This window comes from Andrographis paniculata, unplaced genomic scaffold (assembly GCF_009805555.1).
Source record: "Andrographis paniculata isolate CXL003 unplaced genomic scaffold, ASM980555v1 Contig57END, whole genome shotgun sequence".
NCBI classification, from domain to species: domain Eukaryota; kingdom Viridiplantae; phylum Streptophyta; class Magnoliopsida; order Lamiales; family Acanthaceae; genus Andrographis; species Andrographis paniculata.
The window spans coordinates 3,834,708-3,860,191 of record NW_026137592.1 but is presented as its reverse complement, the minus strand read 5'-3'; the positions used below and the strand labels follow the sequence as shown (position 1 = coordinate 3,860,191).

Below are 25,484 nucleotides of genomic sequence, written 5' to 3'. Positions count from 1 at the left end.
ATGCATTTCAGAACGAGGAAGGACTGAGCAGAGGCCGTGGAAGAGAAAGAGGAAGGGGAAATTTTAGAGGACGGGAATGTGGAATCACATATCACAGAGCAGAGATACATATAACAACCAAGATAAGTTTCCCTTTCATTGTTATAATTGTGGCAAGTATGGACATAGGATTGCAGATTGTTGGCAGAAGAATTCTAACAACCAAGCACATCTCGCTGAGAACTGATGAATGCGGTAATGAAGCTGAAACTTTACTTTTAGCCAGTGACATGGTTCATGCAGATGAGAACACATGATTTTTGGATACCGGATGCAATAATCATATGTGTGGGAACAAAGAGTTATTCTTTGAATTGGATCAATCTATCCAATCTGAGGTTACCTTTGGAAATAAGTCGAAGGTTCCAATTTTGGGAAAAGGTAAAGTCTCCGTACGGTTGAAAAATGGGACTCTGAATTTTATATCTGATGTTTTTTATGTTCCTGATCTTCATCAAAATTTGTTAAGTGTGGGACAATTAGCAGATAAAGGTTTTATTCCTTAGTCCACTGTTCGTATGATGTTTTTCTTTTTGATTCTTGTTGCAAATCCCCCGTAATAATATACTATATTAATAATACAAAATAGCTTATTAAGATTTATACATAAACAATTTAATACTTTAATTTGTTTTTTCATAAAACATATAACTAGACACATTGCATATAACTAGACAGCCTATAGACCATATAGAAAATATAGTAAATAGTGTAACAATATTGAATTGAATATGAGATAAGATATTTTACAAACATAAAATATATAATTAACAAATTATAAAATATCAAACAGATTAACATGTGCAGTAAATACAAATGAAACCAATCAACAACATGCAACCAAAATCAAACCATGAAAAATTTGATTTTGGTATCAATATTTATTAAATTGTAAATAAATTTGTCCTCCAGTTTCAAACCTAGATTGGTTTTTCGATTTCAAATACTGAACCGAAATTAATTTTTGAACAGTCCAATTTCAGTTCTTATGTTCTTGAAATCATAAACTGTCGGTTCTAATAGAGGAGTATGAAGAACGGAAAAAAATCGATGCAGCAATTGATGCTAAAAGAAGTTAGTGCAATCGACACACAAAGGAGAAAACAAAACGGTGCCCAAAAACAATAACAACCGGAGCGACTGATTATGTAAAATGACCGGCGGCCGCAACTTTATTAGGTTTTGTAAACATATTTTATAAGTATATATATAATATAATACGCAGTATTACATTCATATAAAATAAAAAATATATAAAAATATTATATATATTATTAATAACGTATAGAAGAATAATATTTTAAATTCTATAATTTTAATTATATAACCATTATTATATTAATTTGATTTAATTTGTTAGAATTTTAATATAATTTTTTTTTATGTGTATATGCATTATTAATGTAACAAATTTACTGTAAAATGATAATGAAATATAATGAATATGGAGAAGAATAATATATCATTGCCAAGTGATTTGTGTTCAAATCTTCTCCATATTCTTTTTAATTAAAATTTATTTACATAGTTTTTATGCAACACAAAATAAGAATTAATAAATTAAAATTTTCAATTAAAAATATATAATTTTAAAAAATTTGGTATAATTTGCAATTATATTTTATTTTTTAAAATTATTATCATTTTTCACTAGTATATTTTGAAATTATTATTATTTTATTAAAATATTACATAAATACTATCATAATATTTATCACTTCTAAAAATAATAATAATAATAATAATAATAATAATAATAATAATAGTAACAACATATTTTTAAGAATCCATAAAAAGCTCTATTGGTCAGGATAGATTTCATAGTGTACAATTTTTTCATAACTTTCCTTTAAAATCCAATAAAATCCGTATACTTTCAAAGTTTATAAATTATTTAATACCTTCAGATTTTAAAAAACTTTTAAATGTCTGAATTAGATACTCTAGATTTTAAAAGAGTTTTAAAAGTAAAAGTCTGAATTGAATACTTTCAAATTTTAAAATATTTTTAAAAATCTGAATCGAATACACCCAAATTTTAAAAGTTCAATAAAATCCTACCGTTGATGTATTTTTTCAACAAACAAAAAGTAAAATTCAAAGATATGGAAATATCCTTAAATTTGATTAATTAGTGTATGAAATTAGGAATCTCTAAACACGGTACATAAGAAAATTAACTGGAAAATAAAATGTTGAAATTTAAAGTGGTGATCCCCAAATCTGACTTTGCTTTGTTGAAGTTGATTGAAGATACCATCTCAAGAGATCCAAATCTTTAAATACTTCATGAGAAATTGTACTGGAAACCGTCGCCTGAACAGTTACAACGTCTCTTTTTCAACCGTCTGCCAACCCTTCTCCTGCTGACACGTGTCCTTAGCAGACCCACATTATCACTCTATTCCACTCTTAACAGCATCCGCCTCTTTGGACCGATCGCAGACCTTCCGCCCTTTTGGTCCAAACACTACTCTTCCACCTTATTGGCCCGACTACCAATCTTCCCAACTTGCGGGCCACCCGACTTGTTGATCCAGTCGCAGATCACCCGACCTAAAGACCATCCGACTTACTGGTCAAGTCGCAGACCTCCCGATCTAAAAACCATCCGACTTACTGGTCTAATCGCAGACCTCCCGACTTACTGGTCAAGTCGCAGACCTCCCAATCTAAAAACCATCCGACTTACTGGTCTAATCGCAGACCTCCCGACCTAAAGACCATCCGACTTATTGGTCTTTCCGTCATGAGGACTTCCCGATCTGAGGACCTCCCGACCTGACCTTTCGACCTAAGGACCTCCCGACCTAAAGACTTTCCGTCCCGAGGACTTTCCGACCTGCGGACTTCCCGACCTAAGGACTTTCCGACCTGAAGACTTCTCGACCTGAGGACTTTCCGACCTGAAGACTTCCCGACCTGAGGACTTCCCGACCTGAGGACCTTCCGTCCTGCATTTTCCTTAGAAATTAACCTATTTTCCTTGAGTTCCCCACGGTGCCCTTCAACCAGTTCGATCAACTCTATTACCAGGCCCATTTTTTCTTTTACCTTGGGCTTTTTAACCTAATTCTAAATTTCATATGTAACACCTACAAAGCTGTCCATTGTTGGAAAAGGAAGAAAGCAATGATGCTTGCTGCTGCTGTCTGGAATAAGTCCCCGGAGCTGTTGGCTGCCGATGGCTGGCTGATTCACCGGAAGAGAGCCACCGCAGGTCTGTCGTGAGTTCATCAGAGAAGAATGCCGGAGGGGTGCTGCTGGTCTCTGGAAGAACTGTTGCCCGTCGTCGCTGTTGTCGGAGAAACACTCGTAGTTGTCGTGGTTGGAATTCCCAAAACAGAGAAGAAGACGGACAGGAAGAATCCTAAATTGTCTTCAATAATTTAGTTTGCTTTTAGTTTCCATACTTCAGAAAATTAATTTGGCCTTATGGTGTTGTTATTTCAATTTCATTCGGTTTAATATTATTTTGGTTTTATTCGATTGTTGCTTCCAGTAGTATTTTGTATTTTTATACGAGGTTTGTTCGAACAATGTCATCTGATTTGAGATATAAATTCACAAATTTTCATAAGAGTTGGACATGGGAAAAAACGAACACCTAAGTGAATATAGGAGTGAGTTAGCCATTCACAGACGCCAACTATTCGAGGACTTTTCCAGAATGAAGTTATTTGTTCGGAGCCCTGCCAGCCCTCATCCTGAAATTATCATTATCAGTGATCAAGATGACGATGACACAGAAGAGTGGACTGAGGACATCAAACCTCAAGCTGACATGTCTGAGCATTGTACAAATTCACCAATGCACGATCCTTCGGTAGTTTAATTCTGAACATTGGTACCCATAATCAACTTATTAATTGACCAGCGCAATTTACACACTATTCACTTAATTAACACTGCTACTACTGCGGATCAGCATATCAGTTTCATCGAAGTTTACACACACACATATATATTCATTTTTTTGTTCGATGTTTCAGGATATTTTCGAACTTACTCAGCATGAGAAAAATGGTGGCGAGGAAGAAGATGAGCCTGAGCACTCTTCGATATTCAACATGAATGTTTGTCACATTTGTGGAGTGATTGAAAGGCCAATTGAAACTATCGAATATAAGTTCTCGAAGGTATGGATTTTCATTCACTATGTTTACTTATGTTTCAAAATTCTTTTAACACTATTTATCAAATTTGGATTTCTCTAAAAACAAATATAAAATGTACGTAATATATTTTCAAAACTTCACGTTCAATCCTCTTTTTATATAACATTAAATATCTGTTTCTAAATTAATCCAAAATCATTTAGGCATATCAAATGTGTCTTCATATTCAATTTTCTATTCATTTTTTTTTTTTTTATTATTATTATTTCTAAATTAATCTTTAACCAACATTACTTTCAAAATATATTTAGTTGTATCAAAAGTTTCTTTATTAATATGCATTATCATATTTATAATGTTTTTACAAGTTGAGACCACTCATTTTCATGCAATATTTAAAGGCAAGCCAAGACGCATCATCCGAATGATTGTAATGTAATTTCGTATTAGTCTATCTTTGGCTGTAAAATTGCAATAATTTACTCTCAGTGGATTAAGTAGAACCATGCATTTTGAAATGTTTAATTTATAGTGACCTTATAAAAGAATATAGCACTAGTTGGCATAGATATTTATCATCTCAATTCTAGTATAGCAATAGACACATATGTTTAGTAAGGGTTTTTTCGTTTGAAGAATTTTACCAAAATTTTACTATTCATCCAAAATTTTCTCCCCAAAAATATCAAATCAAACACCTATTTTTTATTTTTTATATTATACTAAAAATCAATTTTACATTCAAAACATCACATCAACACCTATTATTTATATCACATCATACAATTATTCAAATTCAAAATTTTTACTATTCAAATCCCAACTCAAAATCCAAACCCCTAAACAAACACACCCTAAGTGTCTTTTTTATTCATCAAACCGTGAGATTTAAATTCAACCATTCATCCAATTTTTTCTCCCCAAAAACATCAAATCAAACACCTATTTGTCATTTTTTATATTATACTAAAAGTCAATTTTACATTCAAAACATCACATCAATACCTATTTATATCACATCATACAACTATTCAAATTCAAAATTTTTACTATTCAAATCCCAATCTAAAATCCAAACCCCCAAACAAACGCACCCTAATTTTACGAGGATGATGGATTAAAATCCGGCTTAGATTAGCTTCTTAAGGGGTTGTAAATTTCTACTTATAACACTATTAAGTTAAAATTACCCTTTTATTCCTAATAATAATAATTAGAAAAATAATAGTAATATACTATAGTTCAATTAAAATTCAAAATATAATTATACTTTTATTTTTAATTTATATGTTATATTCAAATTAAAATTTAAAATTATAATTGAGATATTAAATATAAAAATATAAATTTTTAGTTATACGAGGAACATAAAATTATTAATTCTATCGTTTATAAAATGTTAAAATAAATTGTAAAGTACAATTAATGTAAAATTAAATATTATTTATATTTAACTAAAATTTAATTTAATTTTTTAATACAGTTAACAAATAAATAAATAAATAAATAATTTATTGAAGTTAATGTATATTAACTGTCTTTTGAAAAAAATTTACCGTAGCAATTTCAACTTTATATCCAACTAATTTTATTTATTTATTTATTGTTTCTTTAAGTTTTTATTTTTATTTTATTTTATTTTATTTTTATAAAAATTTATCTAAATATAAAATCAAACATATTTTACTTTAAACTTTTCATTTTGACTTTTACTTATTTTTAAGTTATTTATTGTAGATGAAATTTATGTTCTATTTTTAGAATGATGATGTCCTCTCAAAAACTCATAATGATTAACCTATATACAATAAATATGAATTTAATAACGTATGATAATAAAGTTAAATAACATTGCACTTAAAATAAGATATTAGTTAGTTAAATTATCTATAACTTAATTAAACTAATGAATATGAGATATTTTAAACAAGACTAGACAAACCGGTAAATATTTTAAAAAAAAAAACTAATAATCTTATTTGAAATTAAAATGATAATTCAAATATATATTTTTTAGAAGACCAAATTGTTGTTTATGGGCTTAAGCCCTCTATTTTGGCCAACATTTGAATTTTAAATGCCTAATTTTATTAAAAGACCTTTTGGTCACTTACTAAAAAAAAAAAAGTTGAAATTAAATTCTTTCGCCTCAAGGTTTTTATCTTAAAACACATCGAAACTAGATACTTTCATCTGAAGGTTGATAAGATTTGAAAAAATGGGCAGTTGAGTAAGATATCAAAATTGCTTGGAAGATCATCCGGTCGCTCACACAACGTCCAGATTGTAGAGGAGAGGAATACAATAGAAGATCCAGAAGTTACAAGTTCATATCATGTTGGTTATTTTGCTGTCATTGATTTTATTCGAAAATAAGGAATGTTGTATCGAACTATTTTTCGGAAAGAATCGCGTGGGGTACGCGTTCGAGAAAGCCTATACGATATTGAACGAAGTATGAAATAATATAATGAAGGTGAAAAGTATGGTACCTATTGTTTGAAAATTATTATTTTCAATTTAAGAATTAAATTAATTAATTCATGCCTTTAATCTTCAAATTTTCAAATTTAATTGATTTTAAATTTGAATTGACAACATGAATAGATGAAATCTTTTCAATTTAAAATTAAAGTTGTATATTTTCACTAAAGGTTGTGTCTTTTGGATTTAAAATTAAAGTTCAAATATTCTCAGAAAAGACACTTCCGAATGTATTTATATTTATTTGTAAATCTAATAATAAAAATGAGTTGAAGATAAACACAAACACGTCTTCGAGGTTTCCCTACTACTTCTAGGTTCGACCTTCATGTTTTTGGTTACTCCATATGCCACGCTGACTGCAGACTGCTATTTTCTCCCAACTTTATTCTATTCTTTTCATATTACTTTTGTGTGATCTCCCTTTTCATGAACAGATATGAGTTCCAGAGACAAAAAAAGGATGAAAATGGATCAAGGAGTCGAATCCAATGAAAATGCATGCTCGAACTCAAGGGGATCCCATTCCAACTTTGTAAATGACCGTGAATCAATAGCCGCAGGAAAGATTCAGGAAGGGTTGGATGAGGGAAAAAACAAACACTTGAGTGAAGGCGAGGATGACGGCTCGGATGATGAAAGTGAGCAGGAAAGTGAAGAGGCTCCGGATGCCAGTTCCGATGACCTGGGTGACCCGTGGAGAGAGATGGCAGTTGCAATGGAGTGTGCGAAGGTGGTAACACTTTCTCTTACACATATAGAATTACATATTTATTTTGGAACTACAGTTGGGTTTATTTTAGAGGCTGTCATGTTTAGTTTATGTTAACCAGGACCAGCATATCAGTTTCATTCCAAGTTTATGTACATATATTCAATTTTTTGTTCAACTTGTTTCAGGATGTCTTCAAACCTACTCTGCATGAAAAAAATGACGGTGAGGATGAAGAAGACTGTGAGCATTCATTTATATTCAAAGATGATATAGGGGATGTTTGTCGCATTTGTGGGGTGATTAAAAGGCGAATCGAAACGATTATTGAATATAATTTCTCCAAGGTATGGCTTTCCGGTCACTACAATGTTGTACCTTATAATTTTTAGTTACTCAGTTTCTTATGAAACTTCTTATTTCCATGATATTCGTCAAAATTTGTTTTCTCTAACAAGAAGCATGAAATATGTAATGTATGTTCAAAACATCACATTCAAGCTTTTTTCTTAAACATCAAATATGAATTTGTATTCAATTTAGTTAATCAAAAAATATATTTAACCATACCAAAAGTTGTTTAAATTTCATTTTCTATTCAATTTAACGACTCTTTCCAAATTAATCTAAAATAAAAATTACTTTCAAAATATATTTAGTCATATCACAACTCTCTTTGTTAATTAGTATGAATTGTCATAGCTATAACCTGGCTTTGTAGTGGTACAATTATCTTAGTTCCTTTTATATGATTAATTAAAGACCTATTGCAATACTTCTAAAATCTTGTAGTCACGAAGAACAAGCTGAGACGACTAATTTGCATGTAGTATTTAAATGCAGGCCCAGACAAGTTCCCGAACTCGAAGATATGGAGGGTGGAGTCCTGGAGAGCATGATCAATCAGAAACCTTGCCGGATGGTTTAGATTTACCCAATAATAATGATCTTGTTGCTGCTGATATGCATCCACACCCGCGACACCGGAGGGAGATGAAACCTCATCAAGTTGACGGATTCAATTTTCTTGCGAACAATGTAATGTCTGAGAACCCTGGAGGTTGTATCATGGCTCATGCTCCCGGCTCCGGTAAGACATTCATGATCATCAGTTTCCTTCAGAGCTTCATGGCGAAGTATCCTGCTGCTCGGCCCCTGGTTGTGCTTCCCCGCGGGATTCTGCCCGTCTGGAAGAAGGAGTTTCTTACATGGCAAGTCGAAGAGATACCCCTCTACGACTTCTACTCAGTTAAGGCAGACAATCGTGTTCAGCAGCTTCAAGTTCTGAAGGAATGGGTCCAAATGAGGAGCATTCTTTTTTTAGGGTACAAGCAGTTTTCTTCCATCGTCTGCGAAGTTAATGGCGGGCCAGCTGCTTTGGCTTGCAAAAATTATTTGCTTAAAGTCCCTTCAATCGTCATCCTCGATGAAGGGCATACACCGCGGAACCCAGACACCAATATTCTGAGCTCTCTTGGGAGCATTGAAACCACAAGAAAGGTTGTTCTTTCGGGTACTCTTTACCAAAACAGCATGAGAGAAGTTTTCAGCATTTTAGATCTGGTCCGCCCGAATTTTCTGATGATGAAAGATTTTAAAATAATTTTGAGGCGAATGATGAGCAGGGCTGAGGTTTCTACTAGAGGGAGTCTGAGAAAACTTGGTAGCGGCAATGGTGGCTTCTACAAGACAATAGAAGATTGCTTGATAAGGGATGAGAATCGCAGCCGGAAAGTGGCTCTGATACAAGATTTGCGCGAGATGACTAGGAAGGTCCTGCACTACTACAAGGGGGACAACCTCGGAGAACTTCCGGGACTTGTAGATTTTGCTGTCTTCCTCAATCTCACTCCTGCTCAACAATCAGAAGTTGAGGTGACGAAAAATTTGCAGAACAGGTTCGCAATTAGTGCACTCACAAGTCCCTTTTACGTACACCCGTCCCTGAAGGAGCTCGCGAAGAACTCTGGTGAAAGAGGCAGAGTGGACGAGGGGGAAATTCACACATTACTAGAGAAGCTAGACATTCGTGACGGGGCAAAGCTTAGCTTCTATATAAATCTACTCCAGCTCTGCGAATCCACCGGAGAGAAGCTGATTGTGTTCGGAAACTTTCTGTTGCCCCTGAAATTTCTGGAGATAATAACCAGTAAATTGAAGGGCTACAGTGTTGGCCGCGAGATGTTTGTGATTACAGGCGACTACGACGCAGATGCTCAGGAGTCTGTGATGGAACAATTCAATCAGTCCCCGGCAGCCAGAGTCTTCTTCGGTTCTGTCAAGGCATGTGGCGAGGGAATCTCACTCGTCGGGGCTTCTCGCATTCTCCTCCTCGACGTTCACCTGAACCCCTCGGTGACCCGGCAGGCGATAGGAACGGCGTTCCGGCCGGGACAGACGAGGAAGGTTTATACTTACCGGTTGATCGCGACTGGCTCACTTGAAGAGGCGGACCATGCTGCATGCTTCAAGAAGGAATCCATCGCCAAGATGTGGTTCGAATGGGATGAGCTCAGGGGTCAGGACAACTTAGAAATGGAGCCTGTCGATGTCGATGCGTGCGGAGACATGTTTCTGGAAACTCCACTGTTGAAAGAAAATGTCGCAGCTGTCCACCGGAGGTGAGCAAACTTTGATTGATGCATTACATCAACTGTATATATTATGTATATAAATATTTAGTGTGTCTATGTAAATTATCTCTGTTCCATGTACATCTACTTGTTTCAAACAAAGATAGCTGGGGAAAATTAGTTCCTCCACGAATCTGGAATTGAGGATCGTTTTAATGTATATTATTCGTTTCCTAGAAAGTGTAAATTGTTGATCACAAGCGACATTTAATCCGACTGTATTAAAGAACACTACCCTAGCTGATATTAAAAAGCAAGCCATACTAATAGACACAAATCTTATATATTCAAGTCAACACTTTCTTCAAACCTTGTGATGATTGTATCTATGTTCTAAAGTAGATGACGAAGATGAAGATGACTTTTATAACGTAAGACTACTTAGTGGATATAAAATCTCATGTTCGGGCCCATACACAGTGTTTAGGTGTTCATCAACAACAAAAATTCTTTTTATTGAACTACCACCACAATTTAAAATTAAATTAGGAAAATTACAAATTTTGTATATATATATATATATATATGAGATAAATTATAATTTTTAGACTTCTTTTGTTTTTTTTTTTTTTTTTTTTGAATTTTACATTTTATGACAATAATTCATTGGCCTTACATTTATTCTCCAACATCGGAAAAAATTACGTGCAGGTCACGTGATCCAATGTGGCATTATCAGCGTTGAGGTGAATGCGAGCGGAGTTGAAGTGACCCTGAGTGGCATTTTTCGGGCAATGATGTGGCAAAATAATTTAAAATTAAATAAAAAATCTATTTTGGCAATTTAGTCTAACTGAGCCAAATTGCAAATACAATAATTGCAATTTGGTTTGTTTGTGTTGGTTATCTATTTTTGGCAATTTAGTTGGATTGGACCAAATTGTAATTACTGTGTATACAAAATTAGATTTTTTTAGAAAAATAAATTATATAATTTTATAAATTATTTTGTAACTTTATTGCCGGGAAAATGCCATTCAGCATCCACCTTAGTGCCGGTAATGGCACATGGGATCACATGACTTGAATGTGATTTTTTTGGAGAAGAAAATTAAGGCCAACCTTGGAAATATTATCCTAAAATGTGAAATTTAAAAAAAGGATAATTTACCTCACATATAGAACAAAATTTACAATTTTTCTATTAAATTATAGGCTTATTTCTTAATATGGGCCCTCTTGTCTATCCATGTAGAAGATATTGCATGTTGGTTAGTTTCGTTAAGTTACCCACAACTTTCGGATAATCTTACGAGTTTCTAGTAATTGTGTGGTTTCAAGAAGTGTCCCCAACCTAGCTAATACCCTGCAAATTAGGACATGAATGATGTAATTTTCTATTTTTTTTTGGATGACGTGAGAACCCGCAACCGCTATCCGAAATTGCGCCAGTGACAGGTGGTCACAAATTCAACCCCTACACCACCGGACCATCCCTTACGGGACAATGATGTAATTCTCTCTCTTTTTTTTTTTTTTTGGATGACGTGGGAACCAGCAATGATGTAATTCTCTTTGTTTGAAGAAGAAGTGTTTTGGAAATAAAATAGAACAGTTATTGCATTGCATTATCTTTCCCTCTTTTCAACCAACAATTGTGATAACACTTTCTCTTAAACATTTAGAATTACTTATTTATTTTAGAAGTACATTTGGTTTTGTTCTCGAGGCTGGCATATTTACATTTATGCTAAATAGGATCAGCACATATATATATATATATATATTCAGTTTTTTGTTTGATGTTTCAGGATGTTTTCGAACCTACACAGCATATATGAGAAAAAGGGTGGTGAGGATGAAGATTAGTGTGAGCACTCTTTTATATTCCAACATGATATTGACAATGTTGTCGCATTTGTGGAGTGATTGAAATGCCAATTGAATCAATTATTCAATATAAGTTCTCGAAGGTATGGATTTTCATTCACTATATCGTCGTAGCTTATAGTTATTAGTTACTCAATTTCTTTCGAAACTTCTATTTACGTATGTTTCAAAATTCTTTTAATACTATTAATCAAATTTGGATTTCTCGAAAAACAAATATAAAATATACACAACATATTTTCAAAAACATTCAATCATTTCTTTATATAATATTAAATATCTATTTGTATTCAATTTTTTACTATTTCTAAATTATCCAAAATCACAAAATAGATTTAGCTATATCAAAAGTGTCTTCATATTCAATTCTCTATTCATTTCTTTTTTTTTTTTTTTTTAAATTTCTACATTAATCCATAACAAAAAATACGTTCGAAATATATTTAATCGTATAAAAAATTTCTTTATTAGTATGTATTGTCATATCTATAATGTTTTCACTCTATATTTGTTTTATTAATGCAAATCCCAATTTGCTTTATATTGTAAATAATATGGTGGGTGGTGTCACACTTAAAGGTCGTATCATTTATTTTTACAAAGTGTAAATTATGGTTCACAACAAAGATTGAGCTGCAAAACTCGGAATGATTGTAATATAAGTTCGTATTAGTCTATCTTCGGCTATAAAATTGCAATAGTTCACTTTGTGTAGATTAAGGAGAATCATTTTGAAATGTTTAATTTATAGTGATTTTATAAGAGAGCATAGCCCTAGTTGACATGGATGTTCATCCTCTAAATTCCAATATAGCAGTAGGCACATAAGCTTAGTAAGTGTCTTTCATATTAATCAAATGTTAAGATTTATGTATTAATTTTACGAGGACGATGGGTTAAAACCCCGTTTAGATTAGCTTCTTATAGGGGTTTTTAATTTCTACTTCTAACATTATTAAGTTAAAATTAAGCTTTTATTCCTAATAATAATAATTAGAAAAATAATAGTTATATATTATACTTCAATTATAATTTAATTTCTATATTACATTATAGTTGAAATTTAAAATTATAATTGAGATATTAAATTTAAAAATGTAAAATTTTAATGATACTAGAAACATAAAATTATTAATTCTTTCATTTATAAAATTTTAAATTAAATTATAGAGTACAATTCATGTAACATTAAATTGTAATTTTATTTTATATATTATCTTTAAATTAAAATTTGAAAATATAAGTTACCAAAATTAAAAAATATATGTATTTTTTATACAAGATATAATTTAATTTTTAAATATAGTTAATAAAAATTAAAAATAAATTATAGAAGTTTAATCGTAAATTACAAGTATGTTAACGTGTCCTTTTGGAAAATTTTCACATAAGCATTTTCAACTTTATATCCAACCATTTTTTTTTCAAAGTTGTTTTTAAAATTATCCAAATATATAAAATCAAATAGATTATGCTTTAAACTTTTGTTTTGCCTTTTACTTCTTTTTAATGGCCCAAGAAATAATATTGACTATCTTGTGTACTATGTTTACTGTAAAAGAAATTTATGTCCTATTTTAGAATGGCGATGTCCTCACAAAAAAAATTATAAAGATTATCTTGTATACAATACATGTAGATTTAATAAAATTGAATAGCACTGTTCTTAAAAGAAAATAGTAATTAGTTAAATTGTCTATAACATAACTAAACTAATGAACATGTGATATTTTAAGCATGGCTAGACAAAAGAGTAGATATTAAGAAAGAAACCAATAATCTTATTTGAATTTAAGATGGTAGTTCAAAGAAATACTTTCTATAAGACCAAATTGTTGTTGATGGGCTTAAACAGTGTCTTTGAGCCAAACATGTGAATTTTAATTGCACAAAGAGATCTACTTGTGCAAAAAGATTTTTTTTTTCACTTACTCTAAAATACATGGAAATCATATTCTCCATTCTCGGAGTTCCTACCCTAAGACACATTGAAACTAGATTTTTCTATTTCAAAGGTTTCTATCCTAAAGATACTTCCAAATCAAGGTTGAAAAAATTTGAAGAAAGTGGGCAGACAAGTAAGCCATCAAAATTGCTTGGAGGATCGTCCCTATCGCCCACACGATGTCTAGATTGAAGAGTAAAGAAATACAATAGAAGATCCAGAAGTTACTGGTTCAAATCAAATTCAAATTGTTCTTGATCATTTACCTTAAAATATAAAAACTAAATCTTTCCATTTCAAGGTTAAGAAGATTTAAAGAAGGTGGATAGTTGAGTAAGGTACCGCGTCGCCCCGGTTTCCCACACTACGTTCTTATTGAAGAGCAAGGGAATACATAGAAAATCAAGAGGTTACATGTTCAAATCAGATCCAAATCGCTCTTGTCTCCTCAGTTTTCAATTTAACAAAAAGGTATGAGTCACAATCACTATTTTTTATTGTACTTATGAACCATCTCAATAATTTATTTTTAAAAAATCTCGCCACAATTTAAGTTTTTTTTTTTTAATATAAAATTATTGAGACATTGCCTTCAGTTTTTTCTAATAACGATAAATCTCATTAAAATTGCATTTTTTCTTACAACTTAATTTTACAATTTGCTAATTTGTTGTACAAAATATTAAATACTTGAATTTGTGATATGGTAATAATAATAATAATAATAATAATAATAATAATAATAATAATAATAATAATAATAAGATCATTAATTTTCGTACTCATTCGTTGGATCTCGACCAATCAATGCAACGTCTTTACACCATCTGGATGTCCGAAAGTACTCAGGTAATGATCATTGATAGTTAGAAATCGCATGCATTAAATGTTCATGTTATATGCGATATTTGATTGATTTTGATTGGATTCTACATAATTTATATGCATATAGTTTATTTGTTGTATGCAGAGGGCAAATATTAAATTTGGCGTAATTGGTAGAAAAAGTAAAGAAAAATTCAGATTTGCACCACCTAGTTAGTCATGGCCATGACTAACTATACCTTCTTGATATGGGAATTTAATTAAAGGCCCAAAAGTCTAACTACAAAATAATTAGGGCAAAAATTAAATAAAAGGAGGGATCATACGTTTCAAAAGGAAAGAACGGCCGGGACAGACGAGGAAGGTTTATACTTACCGGTTGATCGCGACTGGCTCACTTGAAGAGGCGGACCATGCTGCATGCTTCAAGAAGGAATCCATCGCCAAGATGTGGTTCGAATGGGATGAGCGCAGGGGTCAGGACAACTTCGAAATGGAGCCTCTCCACGTTGATGCGTGCGGAGACATGTTTCTGGAAACTCCACTGTTGAAAGAAAATGTCGCAGCTGTCTACCGGAGGTGAGGGTACTTTGAGTGATGTTTTGGTTCTTCGCTTCGTCTAGAAAATTCATCTGTAATTCTTGATAGCCATTTTTTATGTACTATATCAACTGTATATTATATATATTGTGATGTATAAAAATTTTTTAATGTTTTTTAAGTGCTTCAAAATGTTATTGTTATTAAATAAATAATACCGTGCATATATTTTAGAAGTTGTATTAAGTTATATTAGGCGTTGCAATAGTTGGTTTAAAATTTGAATTTATAATATTTAGTAATTATTGTATCAGATTTATTGTATTAAAATTAACAGGAGAAATGAAAAAAGAAAAAAAATTCTCCTAGAGCGAATATATTCTAGATTTTTGGTCCACAACAAAGAAAGTGAGGGCCTGTGCTTGTGTCATTTTTTTTTTTTTTTTTTCTCCGAAGTGTAAAATTTTGAAGTTTTTTTGTTCGTATGCAAAATGTCAAACGGAAATTCTTCAATTCAACCATTAATTCTAATTTTCAAAGGAGAGAAGTACCATTTTTGGAGTTTGAAAATAAAAACTCTACTATGTTGAGGACTCCCGTTTGCGGGATATGTAACTAATGTCTTAGTTTCCCTAACAAGTTCGAGCTTTTAGGTGAGACGGTCATTAGCTTCCGACATGGTATCAGAGCCTAGGTTAGGTCTCGAGTTCGAGTCCCGCCCGTCCCCATTTGTGGCATATGCATGTGCAAGTTTCGTAGACCCACTTGCACCTGAGGGGGCGTGTTGAGGACTCCCGTTTGCGGGATATGTAACTAATGTCTTAGTTTCCCTAACAAGTTCGAGCTTTTAGGTGAGACGGTCATTAGCTTCCGACAAGTCTCAAGAATTGTGGGATTTGGTTGAAATAGGAATTGATGACCCAGATCCAACTCCTCGGCACAGGATCAACAATTGCGGGAAAATCGTAGAAAGGATACAAAGGCACTGCTACTCATCCAATCGGCATTAGAGGATGATATTTTTGCATGTAAGAAACTATCTATCAACCAGATGAAGTGTTATAGAGAATCCGGATCGGTCAATAATCAGATTGGTGTCAGTAAGGTTCTCAAAAGTATGATTCCAAAATATGATCATGTTGTTGCTGCAACTGAGGAAAGTAATAATCTGATAAATTGATGAGTTTCTAATGGCGAATGAAGGAAGATTGAACAGATCTTATGAAAAATTAGAAGAAAATGTTGGATAAATAATCCGGATTGAATGAAAATACAAACAAATCAAATTTATACTTTGAGTCGAGTAGAGTCGCTTTCCTTATACAATATTTCGACCCTATTAACGCCCCGGGTTACACGAAATTCATATGAGGATAAAACAAAGCAACACTCGAATTTTAGGCGAAAAATCGAACAAGTAAAAGTTGGGAGATTATTTGCACACACAAATTAATTCTGCAGACAAGAATCTGCATAATTTTTTCTTTTTCTCTTTTTAATCGTTAGATGATCAATGATCAATTGGACTGCAGGCAAGCCGAAATATATTGCCGTTTGTCTCTCCAACCGAATAAAATAATTGTCTGCATTCTTTTCGAGATGCAAATTTTTATTCTCTTGAATAAAAATTCTGAACCCACATCGGATTCATTTTTTAAAAATCAATTCTATCGATTTGATCATTGGAAATAATAGATTCCAATATCCTCAAATTTGGACATGTTTCTAAATTTCATTTTCATATCCGCCAAAGTATCCCATCCATGATCGTCCGAAATTATCGTATAAGATTGTTGGAGAAATAATCTGGATTGAATGAAAATACGAACAAATCAAATTCCGCAGAGTATACACGATCTTGGATATACTTTGAGGTGTTGATTCGCTTTCCTTATACGATATTTTGACCCTATTAACGCCCGGGTTACACGAAATTCGTACGACGATAAAACAAAGTAACAATTGAATTTTAGGCGAAAAATCGAGCAAGTAAACATTCGGAGATTATTTGGGCAAACAGATTTATTCCGCAGACAACATTATTTTTGTTCATTTCCTCTTTCTCAGAATTTGTGAAGATAAGTTTTATATAATAAACTTTGAAATGTCTATTCAAGAAAAGATGCATTTAAGTCTGAAAGGTGCATCTTTTCTTGAATAGACACTTCAAAGTTTATATATAAAACTTATCTTCACAAATTCTGAAAAAGAGGAAAAGACAGCCTCCTCTCATTTGTCTTCCTCCGAGGAGAGGTCATTGCAGCCCTTCCTTTTGAAGGTCTGATGCTGCGCCGCCCTGAAGCCCCCTGCAGGCATGTTGTCGTCTGTAGTGTCACTTTCTTTTTTTGAACTTTCTTCGCACCTTATTGTCAGATCCGGTCGTCTTCATAGTGGGAAGATCCTCGCTTCCATTTCAGAATCTGTAACCATGTCGGAGAAATCAATTTTTCTCCCTTGAAGTTGTACCGATAAACAAACAAAAATATTACAAAAACTAAAACACACCTCGATCTGTTGTAGCAATATTATCTCGCTGCTGCCTTGCCAAAAATCTCTCCACTCTGCCGATCCCGTGGGTCGTCAACGGAGCATTCATTGATTTGCTTTTATCTATTTCGTAAGAACTGAGCAAATGATAGCCAACTTGCAGTTTCTCATTCCTCTAGAACAATGACTGTCTGAGTAATTATGTGCAAATTTTTCGGGGCTGAACTGAGGAATTATTTAAAGACAATCTGAGAGGGGTAGGTGGAGATGGTATGATACGTAGACTTACTCATCAAATAAGTTTGTTCACTTATATGTTGCTGACAAGGCACCACCGAGTGTGGATCGCTTGGAATCTGTGTAAAAAGGAAGACATGTTTGTTAGTATTTTGTGAAAGATTTATAGCTGAAATATAAATTTTTTCGTTAATAATGTAATTAATTTGTAGCATGAAGTGTAAATTTGTTGTATAATAATATAATTATTTTGTCGATAAAAGTATATATTATAAATTTATAATACTGTAATATAATTAATTTTTCGATGACTGTGTAAAAATTTAATAATGTAATTAATGTGCCAATGAATGTGTAATTAATTTGTCGATGAAAAATTATAAATTTTTCGTTTAATGATCCAATTAATTTGTGGATGAAAATATAAAGTTGTCATTTTAAAATTAATGATGCGGTTACTTAGGTAGTAGTTAATGTATAAATATATCGATAATAATATAACCAATTAATTTTTCGTTTTTTAAATTTAATGATGTGGTATTTTTTGGTATTATTTCAATTAACACCCATAAACTTTTTGAATAATAATATAATGAATTTATTAGTTAAATTATTTAATTAACTTATTCTATTTTTGAACTAATAATATATTGAGTTGAAGAATATTATAATAAATTTGAACAAAATAAAATAGTATTACATATATTTTTTATTGTTATTTTTCCATAAAGATAATTACTTATTAATCATTATTGGTAATATTATTTAAAATAAAAAATATATATTAGATATAATAAAAAATGATAAGTTGAATAACTTATAAATAAGTTTGAGATATCCAAAAATATTCCTCGTTTAGACTACACCATTACCTACCTCTTTTTCTAGTAAATAAAACATATATTTTTTACATATCTGATTTGAATAATTTTATAATTTTGCCCAAATTACTTCATATATTTCTATTAAAAAAATTATTATTTTATTTAATTGGCAAATTTATTGCAATTCAAATTATGTCACTTACTAAAAACAAATAACAATATAGTTTGGTAAACTAGCTGTAAAATTAATAATTGGTTGTAAATTTAATTATTGATAAACCTCTTTTATTTTGTTTAGTAAGTGGTTGGTTTCTTTTTTTAATGACGATTAGTAAGTAATTGTTGGTCTTAAATATATTCGCCATTTAGTAACTTATTAATAAATAATATAAATATATGTGATTTTTTATTTTATTGTTTAAATAATTATGATATAATATCTGTAAAAAATATAATTTTATTAAAAAATATTTGTATGGATAATAAAAAAGATAGAAAATTGAAACAAAAAAAAATCTTGTGTCCACGTTATGTTTTCATTGTATTATTATAACTATTGTTATAGTGCAATGCATGATTTTATTTTATTTATTCTCTTTTTGCTATAAAATTATAAATTAAATATTATAATTGTTGAAAACGTGACTTGAATTTAGCGTTCTACTCGACCCGAAACTAAAGCGAAAAAGTTATTTCAATTGGCAAGGTTCTTTTTAGGCCCATCCTAGTTATAACAAATGAGATTAGGGTTTAGAGTGTTTTGGAGTGCTCATGACACTACAAGAAAAATTCATTTTTGTAACAAAACTTTTGTCTCTAAATCTATTTTTTCCGTTACTAATGACATCAGAGACGAAAATAGGAATGAAATTACGTTAGCTACGTGAACTTTAGGGACGGAATTCCGTTACAAATATATTATTTTTTTGTAGTGTGAATAGACAACTATCGTTCATAGCCGTTTGACAATGACTGTAGGTCTCTGAATCAGTATAATAAAATCTCTCTTGTTCCTACTCGTGGACGTAGGTTGACACACCGTCAACGAACCACGTAAAACTTCTGTATTGTTTATTAGTTTTTTTCTGGTTTTCTCATAATAAGTGGTATTAGAGCCATATTTGATTGACACACTGTCAACGAACTACGTAAAATCTCTGTGTTCTTTATTTGTTTTTTTTTCTCCATTTTTTCATAACAAGTGATATCAGAGTCATATCTGATTGATTGAAGATGTCCTCGTATAAGTTTGATCCGAAGAGGCTTAATGGGTCGAATGACTTCACGTTCTAGAAGGTTAAGATGCAGGCACTTCTGGTTCAACAAGTATGTGCGGTTACGTTGGAGGGAGAAAACAGGTTTTCTAAAGACACGAAGGAGAAGATGAATAAAGAGATTTTGGCAAGGGCTCATTCCGCGATCTTGTTGTCAGTTACTGATGAGGTGTTACGGGATATTGTAGATCAGACGACGGGTGTTGGGATATGGAATAAACTGTGTGAGAAGTATTAGAACAACTATCTCATGAAGAGTTTATATCAGAAGCAACGTCTTTACACCATCCGGATCTCCGAAAGTACTCAGGTAAATGATCATTGATAGTTAGAAATCGCATGCATTAAATGTTCATGTTATATACGATATTTGATTGATTTTGATTGAATTCTACATAATTTATATGCATATAGTTTATTTGTTGTATGCAGAGGGCAAATATCAAATTTGGCGTAATTGGTAGAAAAAGTAAAGAAAAATTCAGATTTGCACCACCTAGTTAGTCATGGCCATGACAAACTATACCTTCTTGATATGGGAATTTAATTAAAGGCCCAAAAGCCTAACTACAAACTAATTAGGGCAAAAATTAAATAAAATGAGGGATCATACGTTTCAAAAGGAGAGAACGGCCAGAGCAGATATGCACAAAAGCAGGAGACTGATAAACTCATAGATCGCGCATGAGCAAATCGACATAGAATATTTCCCCCTCCCGCTATGACTTTATCTTTCTTTTTTGTTCTTTGTTATTTGATTATGGAGTATATACTTTTCTGGTTTGAGGGGTGATAATGTTTTGGTTCTTTTGTTTTGAAGATTCTTAATTTTCTTTATAAAAGTTCTTTTTGATTATCAATATTTGTCTAATTCTGAGAATAACGTTTGTGATTGTTAGATTGATTGGATATTTTGGTACCGGTATTTGAATTAGTCTGATAATCTAAAGTCAATTCAGGTAGGATATCCGTAATTCTATTCGTACTTGAATAGGTGACAACCAGGTTGAATAGTTCCTTCCCGGGGGTTAGACAATCAAATCTAATTGCTCCTTTTAGGTAGTAATTGTTTTGAATTGGGTTTTTTCTAGATTAGAATGCGATTAGACAATATTTCTTATGGGTACACCTAGGTTTATTTGCTTAATTAGAGGCAGTTAACATTCGTACGTTTATTACCTACCCTGTAAGGAAAAATTGGTTGTCAGAGCTTATTGATAACTATAACCAATTTATTGATACTTTAATAAGAACTAACTTTATTGAATCAATGATAAAACACAAGTGCCAGTACTGCATCATCCCTTGAGCCAGACATCCCACTGATAGCCAGTTCCCTCTAATTTAATTGCTTTCTTGTTTTATTTTCATTAGATAATAAAAGAAAATTCACCCCTTTATTTACTGCATTAGAACACGAAAGAGTGAATCACACAATCCCTGTGGAGATGATCCATTCCCCTGTATTACATTAAATTATGATCAAGGAATAAGTGAAATATTTGATTGACCGCACGACAGGTCAATCATCTTGATACCTTTAACCGTATTGTTCTTGATCTTCAAAGGGTTGAAGTTAAAATAGATGATGAAGATCAAGACCTAATTTTACTGTGTTCATTGCCTAGTTTATATGAGAATTTTGTAGATACTATGCTATATGTAGAACTACAATTTATGTTAATGATGTGAAAGATGCCTTATGTCCAAAGAATTGAAAATGAAGTTTCTCTAGAAGAGGGTTCTGGTTTAGGTTTTTGTTTGCAGGTAGGGGAAGACCACAGGAGAGGGATAATGGGAATCGTAGGTCGCATTCAAAATTAAAATTCTCTAGTAAAGTTAAGTATTATCTTTGCAAGGAGAAGTGGCCCGTCCACAGGAGAAGTGAAATACAAAAGTTGAGTCTAGTAACAGTGGTTGTTGTGGTACAAGACAGTTCTGATGATGGGGACCTCGGTGAAGTTCTAACAGTGTGTAATGCTAGTACTGCCGATAACTGGATTATGGATACCGGGGCTTCTCACCGTATGACGTTGTCTCGTGATCTAGTCACTTCTTTTCAAGGAGTGGAATGGAACGGTGAAGTTAGATGATCATGGGGTTCTAGCCATAAAGGGGTGCGGGATAGTGCAGATAAAATTGTGTGACAGTATTGTCAGAAAATTTAATTTCTCATGAAAGAATTTGATTTCTCATGTCACCTTAGCCAAGAATGGTTTAAAATATCATGGCGAAGGTGAGTGGGTGAAAGTCCTGAAAGGTGCTCTGGTGACGATTAAAGAAAAACTGCAGCATGAAATTTATTTTCTACAGGGGCCGGTATCCCAGTCCTTGGATAAACATGATGACAGGAAAAATTTGTGGCACCGCCGATTGGGTCACATGAGTGAGCAGGGGTTGTCTGTGCTGAACAAGCAAGGTTTATTTGGTGGGGATGTGACAGGTAAAATTCAATTATGTGAGGCATGTGTAAAAGGGAAGCAACGCAGGCTGAGGTTTAGTACCGGTCGTCACACTTCAAAAGAAATTCTGGAGTATGTTCATTAAGATTTATAGAGTCCCTCTCCGATGAAATCACAGGGCAGTTTTTCTTACTTTGTCACTTTGCCAAGTTCTTCCATAGGAACTCAAATCCCTCGCACTGGTGTTCCTACATAGTTTCTCGCACACCAGCGACGATGCTCCAAACTGAGCCGCTTGTCCAGCTGCTGCTTACAATAGCTGCATCTGCTACCGGGAGACTAATGGCGCTGAGATCCAGCCCCTCCCTTTTCTCTTCCTTCTTCTTCTTTTCCGGAGCGCGATGAGCTTTGATCGCCTGCAAAAAGAGAAAGAAGAAGTCATATAAAGGGTAGCTGCGCAAATTTTAAATTGACTTAAAATTAAAAGTAACAATTTTGATGTTACCAACAGTTTGATAATTTTCTGATTTCAATACTTACCCACGGAGGAAGTACATCTCTGGGTTGAATCGCCACATGTTGACAGTAGCGACAATACCATCTTTTATCGTCGTCTAATGTGAATGCATGAAGCCCTCGAACGCATCTGCACCTCTTCCTCTTCGTCATCCTCCGCTTGAACAACCTCAAGTCGTGAATAGATCATTGTTCTGATACGGCTTTCTGAATAATAATAATAGTGCCGAATTAGTTCTCAATTCGTGTTGGATGAGGGAAAAAAAGAACACCTAAGTGAAGATAGGAGTGAGTTAGCCATTTATAGAAGCCAAGTATTCGAGCACTTTTTGAGAATGAAGTTTTTTGTTCGGGGCCCTGCAAGCTGACGATGACACAGACGAGTGTACTGAGGACGTCAAACCTCAAGCTGACATGTCTGAGCATTGTACAAGTTCACCAATGCAAGATCCTGAGGTAGCTTAATTCTGAACATTGGTACCCATAATCAACTTATTAATTGACCAGGGCAATTTACACACTATTCACTTAATTAACACTGCTACTGCGGATGCAATTTATTTTTTACATATTGCTGATACGGTTATAATATCTTGCAGAGACGACAATTCATTCAAGGCCTATTTTATCATTTGTTCGACACACCTTTGTTCAATGTGCTTGACCTTGAAAACTCTAAAAGCTCGGATGATGGCTCGGATGATGCAAGCGAGCAGGAAAGTGAAGAGACTCCGGATGTCAGTTTCGGTGACCTGGGCGACATGTGGAGCGAGATGGCAGTTGCAATGGAGTGTGCGAAGTGGGTAACACTTTCTCTTAAACATTTAGATTACCTATTTATTTTAGTAGTACATTTTGTTTTGTTCTCGAGGCTGGCATATTTACATTTATGCTAAATAGGATCAGCATATATATATTTAGTTTTTTGTTCGATGTTTCAGGATGTTTTGGAACCTACACAGCATTATGAGAAAAAGGGTGGTGAGGATGAAGATTAGTGTGAGTACTCTTTTATATTCCAACATGATATCGGCAATGTTATCACATTTGTGGAGTGAGTTAAATGCCAATTGAATCAATTATCGAATATAAGTTCTCCAAGGTATGGATTTTCATTCACTATGTCGTAGCTTATAGTTATTAATTACTCAATTTCTTTTGAAACTTCTCTATATTTATGTTTCAAAATTCTTTTAACACTACTAATCAAATTTGGATTTCTCGAAAAACAAATATAAAATATACGACAATATATTTTCAAAAACATTCAATTCTTTTTTATATATAATTTTAAATTTCTATTCGTATTGAATTTTTTATTATTTCTAAACTATCCAAAATCACAAAATAGATTTAGCCATATCAGAAGCGTCTTCATATTCAATTCTCTATTCATTTTTTTTTTTTTTTATTATTTTTACATTAATCTATAGCAAAAAATACGTTCAAAATATATTTAATAAAATTGAATGGCAATGCTCTTAAAATAAAATATTAATTAGTTAAATTGTCTATAACATAATTAAACTAATGAATATGTGATATTTTAAGCATGGCTAGACAAAACGGTAGATATTAAAGAATGAACCAATAATCTTATTTGAATTTAAGATGGTAGTTCAAAGAAATATTTTTTAGAAAACCAAATTATTGTTGATGGGTTAAACAGTGTGTCTGGCCCAAACATTTGAATTTTAAATACCCAAAGATGCTTACCTGTGAAAAAGATCTTTTGGTCACTTACCCTAAAAAATACACTCAAATCATATTCTTAGTTCTCAAAGTTCCTATCCAAGACACATTGAAACTAGAGTTTTCAATTTCAAAGTTTCTTCCTTAAAACACACTGAAAGTTTCGGATACTTTCATCTCAAGGTTGAGAAGATCCGAAGAAAGTGGGCAGCAGTAAGACATCAAAATTCCTTGGAGGATCGTCCCTGTCGCCCACACGATATCCAAATTGAACAGTAAAGGAATACAGTAGAATATTCAAAAGTTACTGATCCAGATTGCTCCTGTCTTCACAAGTTTTCAATCTGACAAAAAGATATGTGAAGATTTGAAGGACTCTTGTCATCTACCCTAAAATATAAAAACTAGATCTTTCCATCTTAAGGTTAAGAAGATTTGAAAAAGATAGATAGCTGAGTAAGACCCGTAGCCCGTGGCCCACAAGACGTTTTGATTGAGAGGTTACAGGTTCAAATCAAATCTGATCTGGATCGCTCTTGTCTATCAATTTTCAATTTAAGAAAAAGGTACTAGTCACAATCGCTATTTCCTTTGTGTCTTCATTCTTAATTGAGAATTAAAACTTACATATACATTTCACCTTTTATTTTTTTTCATTTTTCTTTCACTCATCTAGTTTCATTTTCTATGGTATCATGAACCGTCTAAATAATTTATTTTGTTTTTTTATTTTTTAAAAAATCTCGCCACAATTTAAGTGTTTTATTTTTATTTTTTTTAATATAAAGTTATTGCGACATTGCATCCAATTTTTTTTAATAACCATAAATCTCAGTAAAAATGTATTTTTTTTTACAACTTAATTTATTATAATTTGCTAATTTGTTTTACAATATTAAATACTTGAATTTGTGATAAGTTAATAA

At 32.4% G+C, this 25,484-nt stretch overlaps 1 protein-coding gene across 1 annotated transcript; it reads left to right on the top strand.

Moving 5' to 3' along the window:
• Positions 1-3,171: 3,171 nt before the first annotated feature.
• On the top strand, positions 3,172-9,978 carry LOC127257267 (protein CHROMATIN REMODELING 35-like). Its single transcript, XM_051283651.1, has 7 exons — positions 3,172-3,259; positions 3,621-3,865; positions 4,032-4,178; positions 6,384-6,483; positions 7,079-7,374; positions 7,542-7,700; positions 8,197-9,978. The coding sequence occupies exons 1-7, from the start codon at positions 3,172-3,174 to the stop codon at positions 9,976-9,978; spliced, it is 2,817 nt and encodes a 938-aa protein (XP_051139608.1).
• Positions 9,979-25,484: the final 15,506 nt, after the last annotated feature.

What these genes read in the sequence shown, in the direction of transcription:
- LOC127257267 (XM_051283651.1), top strand. Translation starts at nt 3,172, where the DNA reads ATGATGCTTGCTGCTGCTGTCTGGAATAAGTCCCCGGAGCTGTTGGCT. An exon ending in TCGAATATAAGTTCTCGAAG is followed by an intron (nt 4,179 to 6,383) that starts GTATGGATTTTC and finishes AAAAATGGGCAG; the next exon opens with TTGAGTAAGATATCAAAATT. An exon ending in TTGCAATGGAGTGTGCGAAG is followed by an intron (nt 7,375 to 7,541) that starts GTGGTAACACTT and finishes AACTTGTTTCAG; the next exon opens with GATGTCTTCAAACCTACTCT.